Source organism: Hemiscyllium ocellatum, chromosome 22 (assembly GCF_020745735.1).
Source record: "Hemiscyllium ocellatum isolate sHemOce1 chromosome 22, sHemOce1.pat.X.cur, whole genome shotgun sequence".
NCBI classification, from domain to species: Eukaryota; Metazoa; Chordata; class Chondrichthyes; order Orectolobiformes; family Hemiscylliidae; genus Hemiscyllium; species Hemiscyllium ocellatum.
In genome coordinates, this window is record NC_083422.1 from 22274398 (window position 1) to 22299636 (window position 25239).

A 25239-nucleotide genomic window follows, 5' to 3' on the forward strand; every position below is an offset into this window, starting at 1 on the left:
CTAGGGAAATAGAGTTTGCTAAATTGATCTTACAGCTGCTCCAGGCTCCATTAAATAAATGGCCTTCTTCTCCAACTATTCTGTTATAAGAGTACTTCCATATTCTCAGCACACTCGAGGTCAAAAATCTTTTCCTGAATTCCATGATTGACTATTGTCCATATTATATTGATGACCATTAAAGACTGCAAACACTTGCTTCAAATGTTGCATTTTTGAGACTTCTAATTCATCACTCCAAGAGATCCAATCTGTTCATCCTCTCATGTGGGTAAGACCCCACAGATCTGGTGCAGTTCTAATAAATTTTATTTCATCCTTTCAAATGTCTTTATATTCCATTAATACTATAATTAGAACTTTACACTGTACTTCAAATGTAATCTCACCAAGGTTTGATACAAGGGTAGTGTCACTCATTTTCAAATGTATTTCTCCAGAAATAAACTCTAATGCTAGGTTAACCTGTTTTATGGCCAGATTTAATACTGCATCATATGTTATAGACCAGCTAAAAATATGCAACAGTGCTGATAATAGGATTTCAGTAATGTGTCACATGTCTGATGTCAGTATAGTTACCTGAATATAGAGTTAGATTTTGTCTGCTTCTTCAGACATGATCTAAGCGGAGGAGTCAAGAGGGAGAATGTTAGATCTGTAGTTACTAATAACATCAAAGAATATGTTTCTTTCATTCATGGGACAAGGGTAACTTTTACTGTCCATACCTAATTGTCCAGAGGTTATTTAAGAATCAACCACATTGCTATGGGTGTGGAGTTACGTGTAGGCCAGACGAGATAAGGATGGCAGATTTCCTTCCTGAAGGACATTGGTGAACCAGATGGGTTTTTCTGACAATTGACAATTGACATTGTCGTCAGTAGGTCCTTAATTCCAGCTTTTTTTTTTAGTTCAAATTCTACCATTAGTCATGGTGGGATTTGAACCTGTTTGCCCAGAACATTAGCTGAGTTCTTTGGATTAATAGTCGAGCAATCATACCACTTGGCCATTGCCTCCCCAATGGTGTTGGCACAGGAGATGATGTTGAGGTGGATGGTCAACCAGAGTGGCTCAAAGGACTGAATGGCTTACTTTCACTCCTACATTCCACTTTTCCTGTTCTGTTCTCTGGGGTAAATGTTGTCGTGATGGGAGCATCTGTCTGAATTAAGAATCTCACTTATTGTCTGTGCATTGGTGAGACTGTGGAACTCGACCTTAATAAACTGAATCACAGAAGTGTTACAGCACAAGAGATGGCCATTTGGTCGACCTCTACTGCACCAGGTCTCCAAATGAGCATCATGATTGCCATTCTCTTGTCTCTACCCCATACTCTTGCACATTGCTTCTATTTAAATAATCATTTAATGCCCCCTTGAATGCTTCAATTCAATCGGTTTCCACAACACTTTTAGGCAGTGTGTTCTAGATCTGAATCACTCATTGTGTTCAGACTGCTCTTTTTTCTCAAATCAAATTTGTTTCTTTTACAAGTCACTTTAAACCTGTGCCATCTCCTTCTTGATCCTATTATGAGCAAGAGTAGTTGCTCCCAAACTACTCGATAAAGTTCCTTCAGAATTCTGAAAACTTATATCACATTGCCTCTTAGCCTTTCCAGAGAACAATCCTGGCCTCTGCACTTTATCCTCTTAACTGAAGTTTCTCAATCCAGGAATGAATCTTGCACACTTCACTCTCAATTTGCACTCTCTCCAATACATTCAAGTTTTTCCTATAGTGTGGTCCACAGAGTTATACACAATATTCCAGTAGAAACAGTATTATTCTGATGAGTTTCAGATTCTACAGGGAATATTTTTAATGTGTTGTGAAGTATATATGTTTTAGACAGGGGCAAAAGTAGATAGAATAAGCCAGTGATTTCACAGAAAAATTCAATGTCTGAAACATTTATATTTTGTAAATTGCTAGATTCTTTTTACCACGTGAGAAAATGTTTCACCCTTGTCTCATTAAGATTTCTGTTTTGCACCATCATTCATTTTGCCACATAATCTCCCCTTATCTCCAATTCCACTTGTTGAAAGCTGTTACATCCTAACTTTTCCCATTTCTGATGAAAAGTCATAATGGCTACTAATATTGATGGCTAGTCACTGTCATGCATAGGAGGTGTTGTGTAAACAATACCCTTGTCTCCATCTCACTGTTCCAAGTTCCACTCCAGGACTTGTTGGTCAGAAAATGAACATTTAAGATGCAATTTACAGGTCAGATATCAGCCTGCTAATCCTTCCAACAATTCCCCACTGCTATTAAACTTCAACAAAAAGTAAGATTGCAAAACAACCAAACTATCGTGCATTGTTTAATGCAAACACATACTGGAAATTTTCTTGGAGGTTCTTGTACTCCTCTGCCTCAACTTTGGTGGAAGTTCAGGAGAAATCCATTAACTTTGGTTTTTGCTCAAGTTATACTGAGAGGAAGAAATTCTGAGGAAATCTGTGGCTACATCTTTCTTCTATAACATGTATTGGCTGAGTTTCATTTACATGATTGGAACTGAGGTGTACAATTTGACAAAGTGCCCACAGTGATTCAGAAAGAAACAATTAATGATGGACTGAGATCTTTGTTCTAAAAGGAATCTTTTCATTTCAGAGGTATAATGTATCTTATTTTTTGGGTTTTCTGTCAATATGTTGTTTTTCTTGATTTTTCAGTAAACCTAAAAATTATACTTCCCTTTTCCAGAACATTTGATTTAATAAAAAAAAGGTGTAATTGTAGTTCTGAGCTTTGTTTACATAAATGTGCATTAACTTTCCAATCAATCCACTTAGACAACTCACACAGTGTATATTTTTGAAATAAAACTGTACATCTGCCTCCGTTGCTGTCACCGTTAATTATATTTTGATGCCTGACATATTGAATTCTGACAGATCCTGTAATCACTCAGCCATTGCAAGTTCTTTAGTCTTGACTGTTAGCTGGGTAATTCTGTAAATACAGATACAGACGTTAAAACTATATTTTCTATCAACATTTTGCTAACTTCATCTTAAGTTTGCAACTGTTATATATTAGCTATTATTTCTGATCATGCAGAGACTCATAATTTTACTGTTTCCCCTTGCTCATGAAAGCCAAATATGAAATGCAAGTGTCCCCCTTATCTGCGGGTAATAGGTTCCAAGACTTACCGCAGATTCCCGAAACCGCAGATATACGCGAACCCTTTCATTTAAATGTGAAACTTACCTCCTCGGCAGCCCCCCTGAAATTATTTCTGAAATTTTCCATGTAATATTTTCGAGCTGCTGTAAACCACAGGTAACTGAAACCCGGAAACCAAATTTGTAGATACAGGGGTTCTACTGTACGCATTGGAAAAGAAAATGCTCAGAAGATTTGGGAGTATCCCAGAAATGAGAGCAGCAAAACTCCTGCACTCAGCTGACCTGAGCATGCAGTCAATTTAAGACGGGCAGATTGGCTCCCATGCTGCCAATGCAGCCTGCTAACCAGCTTCACAGGGACAGGTGGGGATTGTGGCACCACAATGTGAGCATGCTCACTGACAGTTCAGAAAGAAGAATTTCAAAGAAGTGGTCAATAAGCCTCTTGAAGTGGAGGGGAGATCCATCAGACAGAGGGGCAGAAGTTAAGCCATTCAGCCTACCGAGTCTGCTCCACCATTCAGTCATGGCTGACAAGGTTCTCAATCCCATTCTCACATTTTTCCCCATAATGCTTGATCCCCTTGATAATCAAGAACCTATCTAATCTCCATCTTAAATATACTCAATGTCCTTGCCTCCACAGCCTTCTGTGGCAATGAATTCCATAGATAAATCCGAAATGGGTGGGATCGTTTGGTCTGTGGGTCTGACCTTTCTGCCAGCCTGCCTGCCACTGTGACAGAACAATTAGCAGGGAGACCACCAGCAAAATTCCACACAACCTTCCTTCATTGTGCGCTGTAACTAGATTACTAAACGGTTGTCTCTGGGCAGCCTCCACGGTGTTGGAAATATCTAGTCTTTCGTTTTAGATTGATGACCGTTCATCAGAAAGAGACTCTAATTCGGATCCTTACCAATCAGTACGAATGCAAAATGGACCCAGTTAGTTGTAGTAACCGGCTGAGTTTTCACCTATTCACACCCACAATGGGAAAGCATACAAGGGAGTTCTTCTGATCACTGTGCTCCCCTTCTCCAACTCCATTTCCACATGGTCAGGGAAATTCAGCCATTGATTCTCCCAAATGTTGCCAGACATGTTGAGTATTTTTTGAATTTGTTTTTGTTTTTATTTCAGATTTTCAGCATTTAGCATCTTGCTTTTGTTCTCACTTCTAAATACTCATCATCTGAAACCTCCTGTGGTGCTATTTTCCAACACACGTGTTTCAAATCTTGTCAATTGTGCATTACTTCTGTCTTTGGCTGTATTGTTGGTGACAAAACACCAAGTTATCAGTTTGCATGCAGCAATTCCCATCATTAATCCCATTTGTTTTTACTCTAACTCTCTCCTCTTTTCAAAACTGCATCAAACACTCCCCTTCACAATTCCTCATGCCACTACTACAAACCCCTACTACGAAGACTTTTTTTGGTAATAGTAAAGAAAATCTGGTTGCTGGGAGCAGTAATCAACTTATTACCAGGCCAAACTTCCAGAATTATCTGACTTCAAAAAAAAACTATTCAAAATGGGCTCTTGCATTGAGCTGAATGGAGCACCAAAGAAAATGAGGAAATCATATCTGTGTAAAACATTTAAGATCCTGATAACTATATTTACTAATAAAACTGTGGTGTGCATTATAACGGCTATAAATATATGATCATTATTTGGGCTTTTTCAAAAGGCTTCATTAGACAAGAATTAAAGTGACGGGTAAAAAGCAGTAGTTAGTGAAATAAATGTGGAGATAAGGGACAATGCCTGATTGATGGCTGAAGAAGTGGAGTATATTAAAATACTATCACAATGACAATAGTGCAGCATTAAGTGAGTTGAAGTAGTGGCGACTTGATCCAAGGCTAGACATGTTGGACCTATATCTGGATAAAGGCATACCTTAGGAAGCTGACAAGTATTTAAAGGATTTCAAGGGAAAAAAAAATCTCTTGCTTATTTATGTATACCATATTTATTGTTGATCTTTCAGACTAGAGGAATAAGAAACAGCTCCATAGATAAATTCTATTACTCAAAGATGGCTTGTGAACAGCACAAAATTTACTGCAATATCTCCAGATTCCACTCTAAACTTTTCACTGGATTATTCCAGAAGTTTTTTTTTGTTCATCCACTACATTTTGATTTGCTTATCTACAATTTTACTGGATGGTTTACCGTAACTCTACGTTTGATGTTGATTTAAGCAACACTAGCTTTCAAATCAATATAAACAGAGAAATTTTCCAAGCAGTAATAGTCAAAACAGAAGAAAAGCTAGTCATTAACTTCAATGCAATGTTAGAAAAGTATTTCTGGATTAATTGCAGAGGTATGGAATGGTATCAAGTGATGTATCACAACTTCAACATCCTTGACAGACATAGATCAGAGTTTGCAGTCGGAGCATTTGTTTCTAATTAGAACATCTTTTAAGTAAATGGCTGAATATTAATATCTCATAATTTGCTGTCAAGATAATCTTGAGGTTAATGATGCTCATAGTTATTTATGTGCAGCATTACAGCAACTTATGGCAAAGGCAGGTGCACCATTTAGTGCTGAAATCCAAATCTGATGTTAAAAATATACCATTCCACTGTTAGCTTCACCCAAACACCATTCTGTTATTTACCTCACCTTGAGATGCATTGAATGACATGAGATTGCTGCATTTGCAGGATAATTACAAACTGAATTCGTCAGTAAAGAAAGAGTCCATTGCAGGATCTTCTTAACTACATTATCTTACCTAGATATATCCTGTACATAAATCCAATGCAATGAATTATCACCCTGTTAGTCTATCTCAATCATCAGTAAAACGATGGAAGGTGTCAGCACAGTGATAATCAAGCAGTACTTGCTTACTAATAACCTGCTTACTCATCCTGAATCACTTAGACCCTGACCTCAGTGCAACCTTCGTTCAAACATGGACTAAACAGCTGGACTCCAAATATTGAGAATGATTGCCCCAACATCAAGGCCACACTGACCGAGTCAAGCAGAATTGGAATCAGTGGGAACTAGGGAAAGCTCTCCACTGGTTGAAGTCATAGCTAGCACAAAGGATGATGATTGTAGTTGTTGGAGGTCAGTCACCTCATAACCCGGAAGTGACTGCAGGAGTTCCTCAAGTTAGCGCCCAAGGCCCGGTCAACTTCAGCTACGTCATTAATGGCTAACCCTCCATCATCCGGTCAGAACGGAAGACGTTTGCTGACAATGTTCAGCACCATTCATCACTCCTCAGATACTGAAGAGTCCACATACAGCAAGGCATGGACAATAACAAGACTTGGGCTGAGAAGTGGCAAGTAACAATGACATCATACAAATGCCAGGCAATGACCATCTTCAATAAGTGAGAAGTTAACTATCACCTCTTCAATGGTATCATCAGCACTGAATTCTTCCACTAACAACATCCTGTGGATTACCATTAACTAGAAAACAAACAGAACTTGACATATATTGAATTGGATTGAATTGAATTGGGTTTATTGTCACAGGTACTCACATGAGTACAGTGAAAAGTTTACAAGTTGCCACTTAAGGCACCATATTAGGTGCAAAGATCCGTGGGTACAGAATCCAAGGGACAAAGCAGAAAAACTAAGGAAAACAAAGTTAAAACGTTTCGCATTACAGTCCCTCTTACTAACAATACAAAAGCCAAGACAGTTCACAGTTCAACACCATGCTGGGCTCACACTCCTTACAAGGGCCTGACCTTCCCCTTTCCAGACTTGGCTTCCCTTGCACTGTCGCACCGTGCTGCCTGATCCCCCTCTCGCTGCCAGTCCCTGTACTGCCTGCTTCTATTCTCATCTCATGCTGCTTTCTCATGTTCCTGCCACTGGTCAGAGACTAAGTACCGTGCAGTGAGGAACTCACTTCATGACTCTCCAGTGCCTGCTCACAATGTACAAGGCACAAGTCAGGATTGTGATGTAATATTCCCTACTTGTCTGGATGAGTGCAGCTCCAACAACACTCAAGATGTTTGACACCATCATAACCAAGCAGACTGCTTGATTAGCACCACATAAACCTTCAGTCACTGCACCACTAATTTACAGTAGCGCCAGTGTGTACCAACATCAGGATGCACTGCAGAGGTTCCACAGACAGCATTTTCAAAATCCATGACCAAATCCAAAGTCAGCAGATAAATGGAAACACCACCACCTGTAAGTTCCTCTCCAGGTCATTCACGATCCTGACTTAGAAATATATTGCAGTTCTTTCAGTGTTGCTCGGTCCAAATCCTGGAATTCTCTCCCAAACAGCATTGTGGGTCTACCTACAGCACATGGATGGTAGCAGCTCATGATCCAAAGAGATCATTCTCCAGTACCTTAACAGCAATTAGGGACGGCCCAACAAAACCAACATCCCTTGAACGAATTAAACAATAATTGCTAATTGCAGCCAAACAAACTCTCAGACACTGAAAATGAACAATTTCAAGTGTGGATTCTATTTCTTCAGGTATTAATGCTTGGAGATTTTCAAAACACTAAATTTGAATGTTTACTTTCTCTTTTCTTTCAATCTGTGTTCCCTCACTTATAAGTGTAGCTTTTGTCAACATTTTTATTTGTCTTTTCATACTGATTTAATATTGAATTCATGGCTGCTAGGTTAAAGTTCTTTCGCAGTCACTTTGCTGATAATTTTATAATACTTCAATCTGATTAGTTACTTGCCCTGTACACCCCAGTCTGAGATAGCATTTTCCATGACACTGTAATCAGTTGCTCTTTCATCAACTAGTTGCACAAAATTTTGTTAAAAAGTTAAGTGTATAAGGCCCTGTCTGACTTTCAGGAGATACCATCAGAAGTCCTGCTACAATAAATTAATATGCTTATAGATATTCTGGTTTCCAAAAAATTCCCTGCAGTTCTTTATCAGTTTTGATGGTGCAGAATGCTTTATTTTTCACACTGGACAACATTACCCAATGTTCAACCTTCTGTGCAAACTATAATTTTCTACTTTCCTCCAGTTTCTTGCATCTATATTTAATGAATGTAGAATACATAGTTGGAAATTAAATTTGCAAAAGGTTGATAAAACAGTTCAAGTCCCATAACTCTCAAAACTCCCAAATGAGAAAGCTTGCCAAAATGCAAGCTGGTGCATGCACAATGTGTGCTTTGTGACCTCACAGCTTCATGTCAATCCGCACTAAACCCGAAGAGTAAATCTATAAATACACAGGAAGTACAAAGTGAAATAGCCGATTGAATACTGTTGCAACCGGAAAGTGGCAAATATGGTGAAACTCTGTGCTGCAGGACAATGAGGATTTGGGCAATCACGTACCCAAGTTTGTAGAAGTAGTTGTTCAGTTGGATGGTAATTTCTACTAGGACAGGTGGTGACTGGATCTAAATGTGTTTGTATTGCAGTTATCAAATAGAGGAATTACTGAAGAGATTAATCAAATGATCATGTTGCCTGGACCATTCTAGCAGCTCTGCAGTACTCAATAGAGTAGCTGTTTAGACACATTGTGGTACATTGCATGTGGCACAGCCTTATCAGGACAGCCATTACCAATGTCTCTACAGCCAGCAGTTCAGGAGGAAGAGGATGAGGAAGAAGAAATGGGGGGACATCCTATACAGCCCCGTTCTATTGCACTGCAGCAAAAATTCAACTGTAAACAATGTCAGTAATCACAACCAAAAGTGCGTATTCATCAACAATTCTCCATCTTTTCTTCCCTTTGGTGATCAAAGATACTCTGGCCAGAATATAACACGTCAACAACACGTAAGCATTCCAGACAAATTTATACATGAAACAATTCCAAACAGAAGACAAAAGCAATTAATCATTCTTGCATGTACCTTTGTCTGTCCTTATGCTCCTATACAAAGTCATCCCAGTGGCTACAGCATGACTGCTAGAAGAGTGCTGACATTCATTGGAATAAACTACCGATGGCATTGTTACAGTTTTGATTGTAGAAAGCCCAGCTACACTCTCCATTATCAGTGACTGCAGCACCAGTCTTGGGTCATCGGCTGACTAGCAGCTGTGGGAGGATAAAAGCTGCGTTCCTGCGAGAGGGTAAGGGCTCATGCTCCAGCGAGATACTGCCACTTGCTGACGGCAGCACCTCAATTAACCCAGTGGCAAGTTGGAGAGTGGTCTGACACATTGCAATCCCCTTTGCACACTGGAGTCAATCAGCAGTCACAATGGCAACAGGCTGACCATGCATGACTTCAGTCTGAACTTCCACTGAACTTTCGCTGTACAATGTACTTATGCTGCAATGAAAGTAATGGTGCCAGCTGACAGAGGTTACATTGTGACCACTAATATATGAATATAGTTGACCATCACTAGCACAATGAAATTTATGAGCTCCAAGCTCTATAAGAAGCCCGGTGACAAATTGGTGTCAAGATTAGAGTGGTGCTGGAAAAGCACAGCAGGTCAGGCAGCATCCGAGGAGCAGGAAAATCAATGTATTGAGCAAATGCCCTTCATCAGGAACAATCTGTGACAAATTGGTGCTGAGCACCTCCATGATTTTTGACAATGCACAAAGCTATTTGGGAAAATTACAACCCTGCTTCAGCTGATGCAGCTCTCTCATAAAGGGTCCAAAACCTCGCATTAATTGGTACAATCTAGTTTTAAATAGTTTCATCCACTTATGAAATTGACCTCTGGGGTCTGCTGTGTCCAGTCAATAAAGAACATATACTTACTATTGGTGGGACCTATCCATAAATGGGTAAGCAGAATAAAATTGACAAATGTGGGGCTTAAGATCATTTCAGGATACACTTTTAGAAAGAGAGGTGAATTCTACCTACTGCAGATTCTGGAACTAGTTACTGAAGAACAAATTTTGATTAATGAGGCAATAGGGCAGAGTATGAGCTCCAAGATTCTCTGAGGCAGTTGTGGAGGGCTTCTGAGCAGGAGAGGGGCCCTCTACCCACAAGACATCAAGAAGCCATCCAGATAGACACTATGAAGATAGCTGAGATAGAAATAGAACTTAGAACATTACAGCGCAATACAGACCCTTCGGCCCTTGATGTTGCACCAACTTGTGAAACCAATCTGAAGACCATCTAACCTACACTATTCCATTCTCATCCATATGCTTATCCAATGACCATTTAAAATGCCCTTAAAGTTGGTAGGTCTACTACTGTTGCAGGCAGTGTGTTCCATGCCCCTACTGCTACTTGAGTAAAGAAACTATCTCTGACATCTGTCCTATATCTATTTCCCCTTAATTTAAAGCTATGTCTACTTGTTCAAACTATTGCCATCCAAGGATAAATGCTCTCACTGTCCACCCTATCTAACCCTCTGATTGTTTTAATGGTCCAATCCAGGAAGGTGGATCTGGATCTGATCCCCGAATCTGGATGCAGTGCTGGAGGAAGTTCAATGGTCTCACACAAGTGATCAACGATGTATCCTCCGTGCTATATCGATACAACGAGCCTCACACACGCTCCGTTCATCAGTCAAATAAAACCACGGCTTATAACTCACATCAATGAAAGCAGAAAATTCTGAAGTTGATCGCCAGGCAATGTTGGTTGAGAGAAAAACTGAGTTAATGTTTTAGATCGGTGTGAGAGAGAAACAGAGGAAACATTTCAGAGCAATTGCTATTTGTTAACTTTGATTCTCTCCCCAGGCCTGCTGAGGAGTTGCAGAATCTTCTGTTTGACTTCAGATTTCCAGCATCTGCAGTATTTTGCTTTAACCATCCTTTACATTCATTACTTCCTCCCATCTTGACAACATCAAAATAGCTACAAGCTTTGCACCCATATCTCACAGCACATACACACTGCCAGCTATTTATCTATGACAGGCACTTCACCCAAATATATTACATCATACTCAATAACACACTTTCTTTCTCCCTCTCTATTTCATCAAGTTTAGGGAACAGAACTGCAGGCAATAAAATTGAATCCTCTGGACCCTCTTCACCACATTACCAAACCCAGCTCACAATATTCCAAATGCGGTATGAACAGAGGTTTTTACAACCTCAGGAGTACATCTCTTCTCTTGTATTCTAGCCTCTTGAAAATATTGCTAAGATTATGTTTGCCTTCCTAACTGCCAATTGAACCTGTCTCTTGTTTCACCTCCCCCTCCTCCTATTCTTCCTCTTTCAGGCCACCATCTCACACTTCTCCATAAGAGACATTTGAAACCTTCTACCTAATCTTCGAATTCATCTCTGTTCTGCCAAGGCTACTTACTCCCCTTTACTCTGTTAAGAAGACTCCTTATTGTTCTAAAGATTTTTTAAAAATTCTTTCATGTGATATGGGTAGGCCAGTATTCATTGCCCCTCCCTAATTGCCAGAGTGCAGTTAAGAGTGAATGACATTGCTATTGGCCTGGAGTTACATGTAGGCCAGACGAGGTAAGGACATGCTCCTTCCCAATCCCCCTTCTCTTCAACCCTCACCCACCACATGCCATCACACTTTCCCCCTCTCCTCCATCAGCCACCGCGAGATACCCACAAAACTCTACCCCTGAGCCTTGCCACATGTTTATTATTCACCCCTAACCTCAAAAACTCTGAGGCCAAATGGGTCTGTCCTCAGAAAAGGGCTCATGTTTGTACCCCTTTCCCCTCACCTCAACAAATTCCAGATCTGCCAACGCGTGGAGCTCTTCTTCTGCCCCCGCCACCCCCCCCCCCACCTCACCTCTGTGCCGTCTTCTTTAACAAAAACTCCCAAACTCCTATGAGGACACCTTCTCCTGCCTCCAACCTTTCTCCTCCACTTGGTCACCACCCGCTGGCCTTATACCTGCCTTAGACCTCTTCATTGAAGACTGCCAATGTGACATCATCCGCCTCATTTTCTTCATCCCCTCACCCACTCCAACCTCACCCCTCTCTGAATGTGCAGCACTCCATTCACTCTGTACCAACCCCCAGTTCACCATCAAACCCGCTGATAAAGGCGGGCGGTGGTAGTCTGGAGAATGAATCTCTATGTCGGAGAGACCAAATGCCAACTCTCCGACAGCACATCTTACCTCCCCCTTGCCCGTGACCCCACTGCGAACCACCATGCCAAAATCACTTCCACTCTTTGTGCTTTCATTGCCTCTGGTGATCTCCCCTCCATTGCCTCCAAGCTCATAGTTCCTCAGTCCCGCACTGCCCGGTTTTACCTACTCCAAGATGCACAAGCCCAACCACCCGGCCAACTCATTATCTTGGCACGCTTCTGCCTCACCGAACTCATCTCGTCCTACCTCACTCCATTGATTCAGGCACTTGCCATCTACATCTGCGACACCAACCACACCCTCCATCTCTTTAGAAACTTCCAGTTCCCCGGCCCCAGTGCTTTATCTTCACTAAGGACGTGCAGTCCTTATACACATCCATACCCCACAATGATGGCCTCCAGGCCCTCTGCTTCTTCCTCTCCATCGAACCCATCCAGTCCCCTTCCATGATTCCCTCCTCTGCCTCACCAAACTGGCTCTCATCTTCAACAACTTTTCTTTTAACTTCTCCCATTTCTTCCAAATCCAGATGAGCCCCAGCTGCATCTGCCTCTTTGTCAGCTATGTCAAACATCCCTCTTCAGTACCCACACAGGCACTGTGCCCCAACCCTTCCACCATTACATTGATGACTGCATTGGTGCAGCGTCCTGCACCCAGGCTTAACTGGAGCAGTTCATCAACTTCGCCCACAACTTTCAGCCCATCCTCAAATTCACCTGATACATCTCGAACACCTTCCTCCCCTTTCTTGACTGCTCCATTTCCATCTCTGGCAACAGTCTCCACACTGACATTTACTATAAACCCACAGACCCCCATAACTAGCTGGACTACACCTCCTCCCATCCAGTATGCTGCAAGAACTCCATCCCATTCTCCCAATTCCTCTGTCTTCGCTACATCTGCTTGAACGAGTTGAAATTCCAATCCCAAGCATCTCAGATGTCCACCTATTTCAAACAATGTGCTGTTCCTTCCTCTGTCATCCAGATAGCCCTCTACCGCATCACCTGTATTCCCCATTCCACTGACCTAAACCCTCATGCAATAAAGACAGTGTCTCCCTTGACCTCACCTACCACGCCACCATTCTCCACAACCAATGCATCATCCTTAAACACTTCTGCCAACTCCAACTAAACCACACCACCAAGGACATCTGCCCCTCCCCACCCCATCCCCCTCTGCCTTCCGCAAGGACCATTCCCTTTGACAGTACAAGGTTGACGTCACTCTCCCTACCAATACCCCTGAACCTTCAGGTACCTTCCCCTGCAACTGGAAAAGATGCAAACCTACTGGCATCCCCCTCACCTCCATCCAGGGCCCCAAACGGTCCTTTCAGGTGAGGCAGAGGTTTGCCTGCCTCTCCTCCAACCTAGTTTACTGTAGTAGATGCTCCCAATGCAGTCTTCTTTACAGCGGACCAAATGTGAAGTTAGGGAACAGTTCACTAAGCACCTCAGATGAGCCCGCAGGGGCCGACTGGACCTCCCAGTCACCTCCTACTTTGATTCCCCTAACCACTCCCCTTCTGATGTGACCATCGTTGGCCTCCTCCATTGCTACAATTAACCAAACTGCAAAGTGGAGGAACAACACCTCATCTTCCACCTGGGCAGCTGACAACCCTGAGGACTTAACATTGAATTCTCTAATTTCAAATAAGCTTCCTTCCCAGCCCCAGACTCCCTTCCCAGCTCCACCCCCTCCCTTCCACTGCTCCCTGCCACCATCCGGATTCATTCCTCCTATTGACCAACCAAGTCGTGCCCTCTACTTGTCTTCACCTATCTCACTTCACTGCCCTGTCCCTGCCACCCACTTTATTTGCAGCTCCCCCTACACCCACCGCTAATCCTAAAGAAGGGTGACACCCAAAACATCGACTTCCCCACCTCCTGATGCTGCATGGTTTGCTGTGTTCTTCTAGCCTCCTGCCTGTCCAGACTAGGTAAAGACAGCAGGTTTCCTTCCTGAATGTACCAGATGAGTTGTTTTCCTGACAACAGTTTCATGACCATTAGATTCATAATTCCAGATTTTTATTCAATTCAAATTTCACCACTTGCCTTGACAGGATACAAACCAGGTCGCCAGAACATTACCTGGGGGTTCTGGATTAATAGTGAGGGATAATTCCACAAGTACATACATCACCACGACCAAACAGTGGTGAAAGAATCATTAATGTCACCTGCTAGAATGTGATGTCTGGGAACCAACCTGTTATGGCCAGGGTGGAGTGCCACCCACAACCTTCCCCCCTCTGCTAGTCTAAGAGACTGTTTGATAGATTATAGTGGAGGACAGACCATATGTAAGTCTCAGTAGAAGAGGCTCTTGTCTTCGGTAACAAAATATAGCCCATTATGTCACAGTAATGATACACAGGTCACATCAACTTTTAGGAATACTAACTGTTTCTAACAAGAGGTAGAGAAGACACGTGTCTCTCCATCAGGAGACCATGCCAACTCAAACTGCCTCAAATTATTTGATGCTCCATATGAAATATGCAGACCATCAACTTTGCTCAGGTTAACCCTTTCATATTCAATATCATTTTTCAATTCATTCATGGGACATGACTTCACTGGCTGGGCCAGAATTTCAAAGTTTGCGAGAAGATTTGTAGCTCGGGTGCTCATTGTTGTGGTTCTGTTCGCCGAGCTGGGAATTTGCGCTGCAGACGTTTCGTCCCCTATTTAGGTGACATCCTCAGTGCTTGGGAGCCTCCTGTGAAGCTTCCTCTGGCATTTTATAGTGGTTTGTCTCTGCTGCTTTTGGTTGTCAGTTCCAGCTGTCCGCTGCAGTGGCCGATATATTGGGTCCAGGTCGATGTGCTTGTTGATAGAATCTGTGGATGAGTGCCATGCCTCTAGGAATTCCCTGGCTGTTCTCTGTTTGGCTTGTGCTATAATAGTAGTGCTGTCCCAGTCAAACTCATGTTGCTTGTCATCTGCATGTGTGGCTACCTAGGATAGCTGGTCGTTTCGTTTCGTGGCAAGTTGGTGTTCAAGGATACGAATCGTTAGCTGTCTTCCTGTTTGTCTAGTGAATCTGATTCCTGTGAGTGTGGCGTTGATGATCCGGTGTGTGTCTTCTATTTCTGTGTTTTTGATGATTACAAAGGTGACATCCACATATCTGACCCAGCGTTTGGGTCGAATTTGTGGCAAGACTGTTTGTTCTAGTCTTTGCATTACAGCTTCTGCTTTGAATCCAGAGCTGGGTGAGCCCATGGGTGTGCTGTTGATTTGTTCATATATTTGGTTGTTGAATGTGAAGTGCGTTGTGAGGCACAGGTCCAGTAGTTTGAGTGTGCAGTCTTTGTCGATAGGTTCCCTGTCTTGTTGTCTGTTCTGTATGTCCAGCAGGTTGACTATAGCTTCTCTAGCTACGGTTTTGTTGATAGAGGTGGACAATGCCATTACATTGAATGAAACCATAGTTTCTTCCTTGTCAATGTGTATATTTCTGATGATATCCAAGAATTCCTGTGTTGACTGTATAGAGTGTCTGGATCCACTGATCAAGTGTTCAGTTTCTGTTGTAGTTCTTTAAATATATGAACAAATCAACAGCTCACCCATCTCTGGACTCAAAGCAAAAGCTGTAATGCAAAGACTAGAACAAACAGTCTTACCGCAAATTCGACCCAAACGCTGGGTCAGATATGTGGATGTCACCTTTGTAATCATCAAAAACACAGAAATAGGAAACACACACCGGATCATCAACGCCACACTCACAGGAATCAGATTCACTAGAGAGGAAGAAAAGGACAACCAACTCCCATTCCTAGACGTGATGGTACAGAGAACACCGAACGGAGAATTCACCACAATGGTATACAGGAAAACCACACACACAGACCAAGTCCTGAACTACGAAAGCAACCACCCCAACACACACAAAAGAAGTTGCATCAAGACACTATTCAAAAGGGGCACAAAACACTGCAGTACACCAGAAATGCAAAAACAGGAAGAAGAACACCTCTACAATGTATTCGCCAAAAACGGATACCCGTGCAATTTCATCAAAAGATGCCGAAGGGAAAGACAACAGAATGAGGACATGCCACAACCCAAAGGACTAGCCACATCACCATACATCAAGAACATTTCTGAACTGACAGCCAGACTACTATGACCAGTAGGACTCAGAACAACACACAAACCAACAGCCACTCTCAGACAACAACTGACCAGGACAAAGGACCCGATACCCAGCATGAGCAAAACCAACGTAGTGTACAAAATCCCATGCAAGGACTGCACAAAACACTACATAGGACAAACAGGAAGACAGCTAACGATCCGTATCCTTGAACACCAACTAGCCACGAAACGACACGACCAGCTATCCTGAGTAGCCACAAGCGCAGATGACCAACAACATGAGTTTGACTGGGACAACACTACTATTATAGGACAAGCCAAACAGAGAACAGCCAGGGAATTCCTAGAGGCATGGCACTCATCCACAGATTCTATCAACAAACACATCGACCTGGACCCAATATAACAGCCACTGCAGTGGACAGCTGGAACTGAGAACCGGAAGCGGCAGAGACAAACCACTATAAATGCCAGAGGAAACAACACAGAAGTGCTTCACAGGAGGCTCCCAAACACTAAGGATGTCACCTAGACAGGGGACGAAACGTCTGCAACACAAATTCCCAGTCGGCGAACAGAACCACAACAATAGGCCAGAATTTATCGTCTGCCCTTTATTGTCCTTGAGAAGGTGCATTTGAACCACTCCAGTGTATTTGATGTATATTCAGTAGTCACCCCGTACTTGCGGGGGATATATTCCAAGACCTACCGTGGAAGCCCAAGACCACGGACAGGTATGAACCCATTCTTTAAATAGGAAATTTACCATTCTGGCAGTCCCCTGGTCCATGGTTCAGGAATTTTCCCTGTTACATGTTTGGGCCGCGATATACCACAGGTAACTGAAACTGCAGAAACCGACTCCGCAGATATGGCCTTTGCCCTGTATATCCACAATGGTGTACGGGAGGGAGCTTCAGGATTTTGAGCGAATGACAATGAAGGAATGGCAATGCAGTTCCAACTCAGGATGGTGACTGACATGGAGGGGAACATGCAGGCAGAGGAGTTCTTGTCTAAATGCTGCTATTGTTCTTTTAGATGGATTTGCAAGATGATGCCGAAGGAGCCTTGGTGAATTGTTACAGTGAATCTTGTTAATGGTACACCCTGCTGCGGTTGTGTTTCGGTGGTGGCGTAAGTGTTTGAAGATGTGGTGTCAATTAAGCGGGCTGCTGTGTCATGGATGGTGTCGAGCTCCTTCAGTATTGTTGGAACTACACACACTCAGGTAAGCATGTAAATTCTGTCACATTGCTGACCAGTGCCTGGTAGTTTGCTTTGGGGAATTAGCAGGTGATTTGTTCATTGTATGATTGATGGCCTCTGACCTGCCCTTGTAGCCACTGTATTTATATGGCAAATATAGGTCCATTTCTGGTCAATGGCTACTCCTAGGATATTAGTAGTAGGGGATTCAACAATAGTAATAGCATCAAGAGGCGATGGTCAGATTGTCTCTTGTTGGAGCTTACTATTACTTGGCATTTCTGTGGCATGATTGTTACTTGACATTTGTCAGTTCAAGCCTCAATGTTGTCCAGGATTTGGATGGCTTCAGTATCTGAGATGGCATGAAGGGTGCTGAGCATTCTGCAATCACCAATGATTTCAGATCTTATATTGGAAACATATTTGATGCAGTTGAAAATGTTTAGGACTTGAACACCACCCTGAGGGACTCCTGGTGTTGAAATACCTGACCTTCAACAACCACAACATCATCCTTTGTGCTAGGTTTGACACCAACCAGTTTTCCTGATGATTATAGATTTTCCAGAGCTCCTTGAATGCTTCATTCAGTCAAATGGAGTCTTAAAGTCAAGGGTAATCTGACACTTACTTTATTATAAACAATTTACAGACTTTCAGGATAAGGCAATGAAAGGATCAAATACTGTTCTATTCAAGGGCATCCATGACTGCCCATTGTGAATTGTTAAAGCTACAACTGGGCTGAATTCAGTTTAGGAAATCTATTGATTTTGCCTCAGCCTTTCCTTTTTATGCAGGGAGAATGCTCAAGTTAAATTCTTGCATTTTGTACGTGAGCAATGTTGGTGGGCAGTAAATCTGATATTTGTGCTATTCACCTCAAATACTTCTGAGTTCTACCTTTAACCCCTCAATGATAAAAGAAACTTTTTTCTTACAACATAATTTCTTTATAATCAAATTTTGCTAACATTTCGAATTAACTTGGTTGGGCCACAGGTAGAGTAGTGTGTGCACTTCTGTAATCCACCTTCTCCAAGGAACGTTATCACACTGGAGAGGATGCAAATGAGATTTATCAGAATGTTGCCTGGACTGGAGAGTTTGAGTTATGAAGAGAGATTAGACTGACTGGAGCAGACTGTTTGCCTTGGAGCAGAGAAAACTGAGGAGATACAAAATTGAAATGTATAAAATTATGAGGAGCATAGACAGGAAGAAGCCTTTCCTCATGGTGGAAGGATCAATGACCAGGAGATTTAAATTAAGGGCGGGAGGGTTGGAGGGGATGTGAGGAATTTCTTTTTTCACCCAGAGGATTCCAGTGGAAATCTAGAACTCACTGCCTGTAAGGGTGTTAGAAGCAGAAACCTTCATAACACTTCAGAAGTATTTAAATATTTGCTTGTGGCACAGAGGCATACAAGGATATGGGCTAAGTTTTGGAAAATGGGAGTAGAGTAGTTACGTGGTTGTTTTTGACTGTTGTGGACATGGTGGGCCAAAGGGCCTTTTCCTGTGCGGTAGATCTCTCTGATTCCATAGCTTTTATTAGTGGATTGTCATCAAATGGAGCTGTTTACCACATTGAACATTCAAAGCAGAGATTCATTGATGTAAAAGCAAACAATTAATTAATCATTGGGCTTTTGTCCTGAAACACAGAAATTTCTTCATGGATTAATTCTCGAACAGACTGCAAACAAAATATTAATGCGATAAAATGCTAATAGAGAGCAGATACAAAAGAATTTCATGATATATCTTCTCATGATATCATGTACAGGATCAGTTTGATTATACCCTTGTGTGAAGTGCACTCCATCCTTAAAAAACCTTACATTTTGCTACAGTCAGCACACCATATTAAATTAGAATGATATAGTGAACTGTTCAGTGATTCATAAGGGAGGATTAAATATTTCATATATACATATATTTCTCATATTATTGAGATTAACTGAGGCTTTGGGAGTATTGGTTGATGCTGAAAAAAGAAAGAGAGGGAAATGTGAGAATAAATGTAGTCTGATAGATTCAAATAAATATTAATGCACATGGTATCAACCCATAGAAAATGACTGAAGTAAGCTAATTTTACCAAACTGAAGCAAATGGGATTCCAGGGACAATAGCAAGGTGAGTATGAATTTTGCTGAGGGACAGAAAGTGAGTAGTGCTGTTTTGCAGCTTTCAAGGAAGTATACAGTGATGTGTCCTTAATCTTTATTAATGACTCAGACTTAGGTGCAGAAGACAGAATTTCAATGTTTGCATATGACTAGATTTGCAAATGTGACAAATGCCGAGGCAGGTGGTAACAGATTTCAGGAAGGCACAGACAGACTAGCAAACTGGACATCCATGTGACAAGTGAAATTTAATGTTGAATAATGTAAAGGGATACACTTCAGTAAGAATATTAACTAATAATACAATTTTATAGAAGGTACAATTTCAGAAAGATTTGAGGGGATGTACATACAGGTGGCAGGAAAAGTTGAGAAGTCTATTAAAAGAAGAAACATGGGATGTTTGCCTTTATTAACAGGAGGCTAAGAGCACAAGAACAAAGTGAAAGATTTGTTAGTTCTTTCCAGATATTACACATTCAGAAGGATGTCAAGGCCTTTGGGAGGCTGCAGAAAAGATTTAGTGGAATTTAATACAATAAAGTTATGCATGGCGTGTGGCTGTGCAGCATTTACTGACCATCCCTTGTTGCCCTTGAGAAGGTTGTCACGAGTTACCCCCTTGAACCACTGTAATCCATTTGGTGTAGCTAGATCCACAATACCCTGACGGAGTGTGTCCCGGATTTTATCCAGTGACACTGATGAAATGGCAATATATTTCAAAGTCAGAAGGTGACTGGTTTGGAGAGGATCTTACAGAATAGTACCACAGGTGAAAACAGAAATTATGTGAGTTGATTTGAGACTCTTTGGTTATTCTCCAGAGAAGAGGTCTAATAAAGCTGTTTGAAATCATGAACAGTTTTGATACAGTTAATAAGGAGCAACTGAGGACAAATACTTAAGATAATTGCCAGATGAACCCACGTGAAGAAACATTTTTTTTTAAAAATCAAAGTAGATTGTTGGAGTCTGAAATACATGACACATGATGGATGTAGATTCAACAACTTTCAAAAGGGAATAGGATATTTACATTTAGAGAATTATTCTAGAAAAGAGTAGGGAATAGGACGAGGATGGAATTCCACCAAAGGGGCAACACTGCCAAAAGTATACTGAATCAAATATGCTGTACTGTCCTATGATTTGGACTTACAATCGGCAATTGCTTGAACAAGTTTAAAAATCTCACAACACCAGCTTATAGTCCAATGGGTTTATTTGGAAGCACTAGCTTCCTTCATCAGGTAGGAGCAGCGCTCCAAAAGCTAGTGCTTCCAAATAAACCTGTTGCACTATAACTTGGTGTTGTGTGATTTTGAACTTGGTCCACCCCAGTCCAACACTGGCACCTCCACATCAATTGCTTGAAGATCAAGAAAGAAATAGACTAATCTCGTGGTAACTCATCTCATTTAAGTTTCCCTCTTTTACAGTACTATTTGATTGATTATAATCATATGCTATACTTGTAAGAGAATCCTTCCACAGGTTTGATCACAAAGCACTGACCCCATCAAGTTGTTTTCCTAAAAATGCCAGAAGAAAGCATTTTGTTTATCCAGTTGTTTACTTACATATACAGACACCACATTTCACCATAAATCACTGTACAATAAGCTGCTAAATGTTTCTGGATGACTTTGCAAACAAATGTCATTCTTCTTCTTTTCAAAACCTTGAGTATTAATTGCCTGAATCAGTATTATGCAAAATGAACATGATATCCAGAAATGCTATTTTATCATTTTAAATTACACTGCTTTTCACTACATTGCAATGTAATAATGTGGAAAATGAGATGATTTTTATATCTGACAGAACAATAGACACATCATTTTCTCACCATTTGAATGCTGAAGCTTGTGTTCATATTCATGAATATAATTCATAAGAGTACGTACAAGGTATACATATCACATTACAATTTTACACACTTACTATAATCTGAATGTTCTTTGTTGTAGTTAATGACTTGGGATAGGAACATTCTTTTCAAACTGTGAGGTTAATCAAGAAAATAACCAGCCTGGCATTTTGAGAGCTAGCTGCAGCAAAAAACTGCCTTCACTTGCCCACCTCAAAACATCCTTACCTTAACTGGGAAATTCACGAGAGAACTGGCCAGATTGCCTGTATTGCATTTGAAATTCAGATGATGATCCCGACGATAGTCAGCCTCCCAATCCAGTCTAGCCACGTCACGGATCAATGGTCTGCCTGGATGCAAACCCATTTTCTGGAAGGCGGTGCATGTCATGCCTGTGAAACTAGCTGGCTTGATCATGAAGGCTTCCAGTGCTATATTCATAGAAACCTGGCGAGAATGTAGGGGAAAAGAAAAGATTCAATGAAGCTAGCTGAAAGATGACAAACATCCCAAAGTGCAGGTTACTTGATATGACAACATTTCATTGTTGTAATTCTGCCTTTTCTATTGCTGACTTTTGCCTTTTTAACATTATTTTTCAATCTCAGGGAAAACCATGAATTCTCAATGAGCCAATTCAGTATCATTAATTGCTAGACTGGCAGTCATTCAAGATGAATTGAAATTGTTCAGCATTGCGAGACATTGTTTTAGAAACACTGCTTTATTTTGTTTACAGTTTGTGTTAAACCTTATTCATTTCAGCTTTACTGGACACAAGACAGGAAAGACTCACGAAGACAAATTTAGAAAGGGCAATGACACGCATCAGAATATAAGTTACACCAAACAGAGTAGTAATTATAGTACAAATGACTAAACAGCAGAGTTTTCATACAGAATCTGGACCTCAATTAAAAAAATTCAAGTTAACATGGTTGCAGCTTGCATAATCAAATTGTATTAACATGCAAAGTGCATTCTAATACCGAGTCTGCTTTGACAGTAAAAGGTAGGCACAGGCTGATGTTCATGAATAAAAATGAAACATGGTTGGGAAACCTGAAATACTTAACAGAAATCCTACCTGCAGAATGCAAACTGTCCCTCTTTCAGTGAGAACACAAGAGGTTACAGGTTACATCTTGCATTTGTTCAACACAGAAAGCACAATTTTAAGTATATACTCCCATGAACGTTTTAATAATTAAAACCATTCAGACAAGAATCTTTCAGAATTTCCTATTGATCTGAAATACAATTTTAACATTTTATTTTGCCTGAAGGCTTCAAATGTCTGTTGTAAAACTGCTTTACACACACTACATTGAATCCTTAAAGCAGCTTGTAGCAAATGCTTACGATGATATGATTTTCAGATGTCGCACACAAAGTCCATGTCATTATTAAGTTGCAGTATGAGTTTAAAGTAATTGTCAAATTTTATGAACAAAATCACTTATTGACATGATCAGAGTTGTGTGTTTTAAATTGCAGACTCCAAATATAAGATGGTGGCACGGTAGGGCACCTGAACCAGACCTTGTCCACTCTGACCACTTTTATTTCTTACTTGTTCATTATTTAAAAGTTTTTTTTAGTTTTCTCTCTTACTTATCTTCTGGAGGCAGTGACGGTGATGGTAGCAGCTGTGGGTCTAGAGATGGACTGTGACAGTTGGTCATGAGGCAGTTGGTGTGCCCGGGTAGGCAGCTAGGGGCACCAGAATGACACCAAACTGGGACGCTGGTGACTTGTGGCGACGTGGCTCATGAGCACAGATGGCAGTTAGTGGTGAGACAAGAGTGTGGAGGCGCAGGGATGGAGAGATCAAGCCCAGCGTTGGAGAGAGGCGGTGAGTGGCGAGATGGCAGTCCGGAGGCGCAGGGTTCGAGAGATCAAGCCCAGTGTCGGAGAGAATGGTGGCGAGATGGCAGCGCAGAGGCACACCAATCAAGAGATCAAGCCCAGTGTAGGACAGAGAGAATTGTGGTTCGGTAGCGAGATGGCAGTGTGGAGGCACAGGGATTGAGAAACTGAACTCAATACGGTAGAAAGATCGAGCCCTCGTGGGGAAAGCCAGTGTGACGTGATTGTAAGCCCACGGCTAAAGAAGGACTGTAATTTTGAACAAAATGTTTCTACTCTTTATCTAAGGTTTTGTACCTAGGTGCCTTGTACCTAAAATGGTGCTGTGAATGGGGATATTAAACTTGCCTCTGTACTCCTGTATCCTTGTTTTGGGTACACGTGACAATAAAACCTCATTCTAATTCTAAATACTTGGGCTAAATCTCAACATGTCGCTTTTGTACAAATATACTTAACCTCTATTTTTTTTTAAAGTGATGATTAGCAAAGCTAAACAGATTATTTTTTAAACAGATGAATGTTTCCAGTCCAACAAGAAAGGAGGAATTGCTAGACCTGCCTCTTAGGAATGAGGTAGACTGAATGGATCAAAAGTTAGTTGAAGAAGATTTAAGGGACAGTGATGAATAAATGAATTAATGAATGAATGATTTATTGTCATGTGTATTTTACAGTGAAATACAACAAAATGCAGTGAAAAAATCTCATTTATCACCATAATCTGGCAACATTGATAGCTTAAGAACAAGAGAAAATGAAAGACATGGTCGAAAAAAAAATCCATCTATGTATGCATTCTGAGCTGGCTCAGCACCACCACCACCATCTCGCCAGCCCCAATTAACAGTGAAGTCACTGATCCTCAGGCACCATCTTTCACCACTGGTTTGATTCATCTTCACCATTGCCCACACTGGGCACACCAATGTCAGAGACTATTCCCACTGTTGATGTTACCATGGCACCCTCCCAGTACCGTTTCACCACCACCAGGATTGGACCCAGCCAACAAGTAAGTCGCCAATCCTCAGGCACCATTCTCACCACAGGGCCAATTCTACATCGCCACTGCCCATGCCAGGTACATCAATGATGGAGAGTATTGCCATGGTCAATGCTGTTATAATGCCCTCCCACTACCACTGGACCCACAAATGCTTAAGTCACAGATTCTTAGGTGCCATCTTTCACTCCTGGGCCTAAGGAGGGGCTCTCTGTCTCTCCCCCTCACTGAGCTCTCTCTCTCCCCTCTGCTTGGCTCGCTGTCCTCCCTGAGGGGATCTCAGAAAACAAATAAAAGAAGCAAAAAGAGCATTAAGAAGTGACTGGAAGCTGAATTTCATGGAATCCAGAAGTCTTCTACAGGCGTAGAAACTGTAGGAAAGTGGAAAAGGGGATTTATGCATTGAGATGGTGGGTATCGCTGAGGTATTCAACGAATACTTTGCATCAGTATTTCACAACAAGATGCAGCAAATGGAGAGAAGTAGTTCAGACACTTGACATGTTTAAAATTGTTAAGGACATGGTATTGATGCTGCCTAACCTGCTGTGCTTTGACCAGCAACACATTTGCAGCTGTGATCTCCAGCATCTGCAGACCTCATTTTTTACTTAAGGACATGGTATTGGATAGTGGACTAGACTTAGTGATAAGACACAGGTACAGGGTGTGATGTGCCAAAGAATACCCAGCGAAGGAAGTGAAAATGAAAACTGAGGCAACCTGGATCAGATTTTCTGATATTTCTCAGACTCAAGATGCTGCCTCTGGATTTGAGAATTGCAA

At 41.5% G+C, this 25239-nt stretch overlaps 1 protein-coding gene across 1 annotated transcript in view; it reads right to left on the reverse strand.

Moving 5' to 3' along the window:
* LOC132826241 (adhesion G protein-coupled receptor A3) overlaps positions 1 to 25239 on the reverse strand; it is a 544117-nt gene that overhangs the window by 168185 nt on the left and 350693 nt on the right. Inside the window, exon 12 of the mRNA XM_060841943.1 lies at positions 21804 to 22025. Within this exon, the coding sequence (XP_060697926.1) occupies positions 21804 to 22025 (222 nt within the window). The remainder of the gene's footprint in view (positions 1 to 21803; positions 22026 to 25239) is intronic.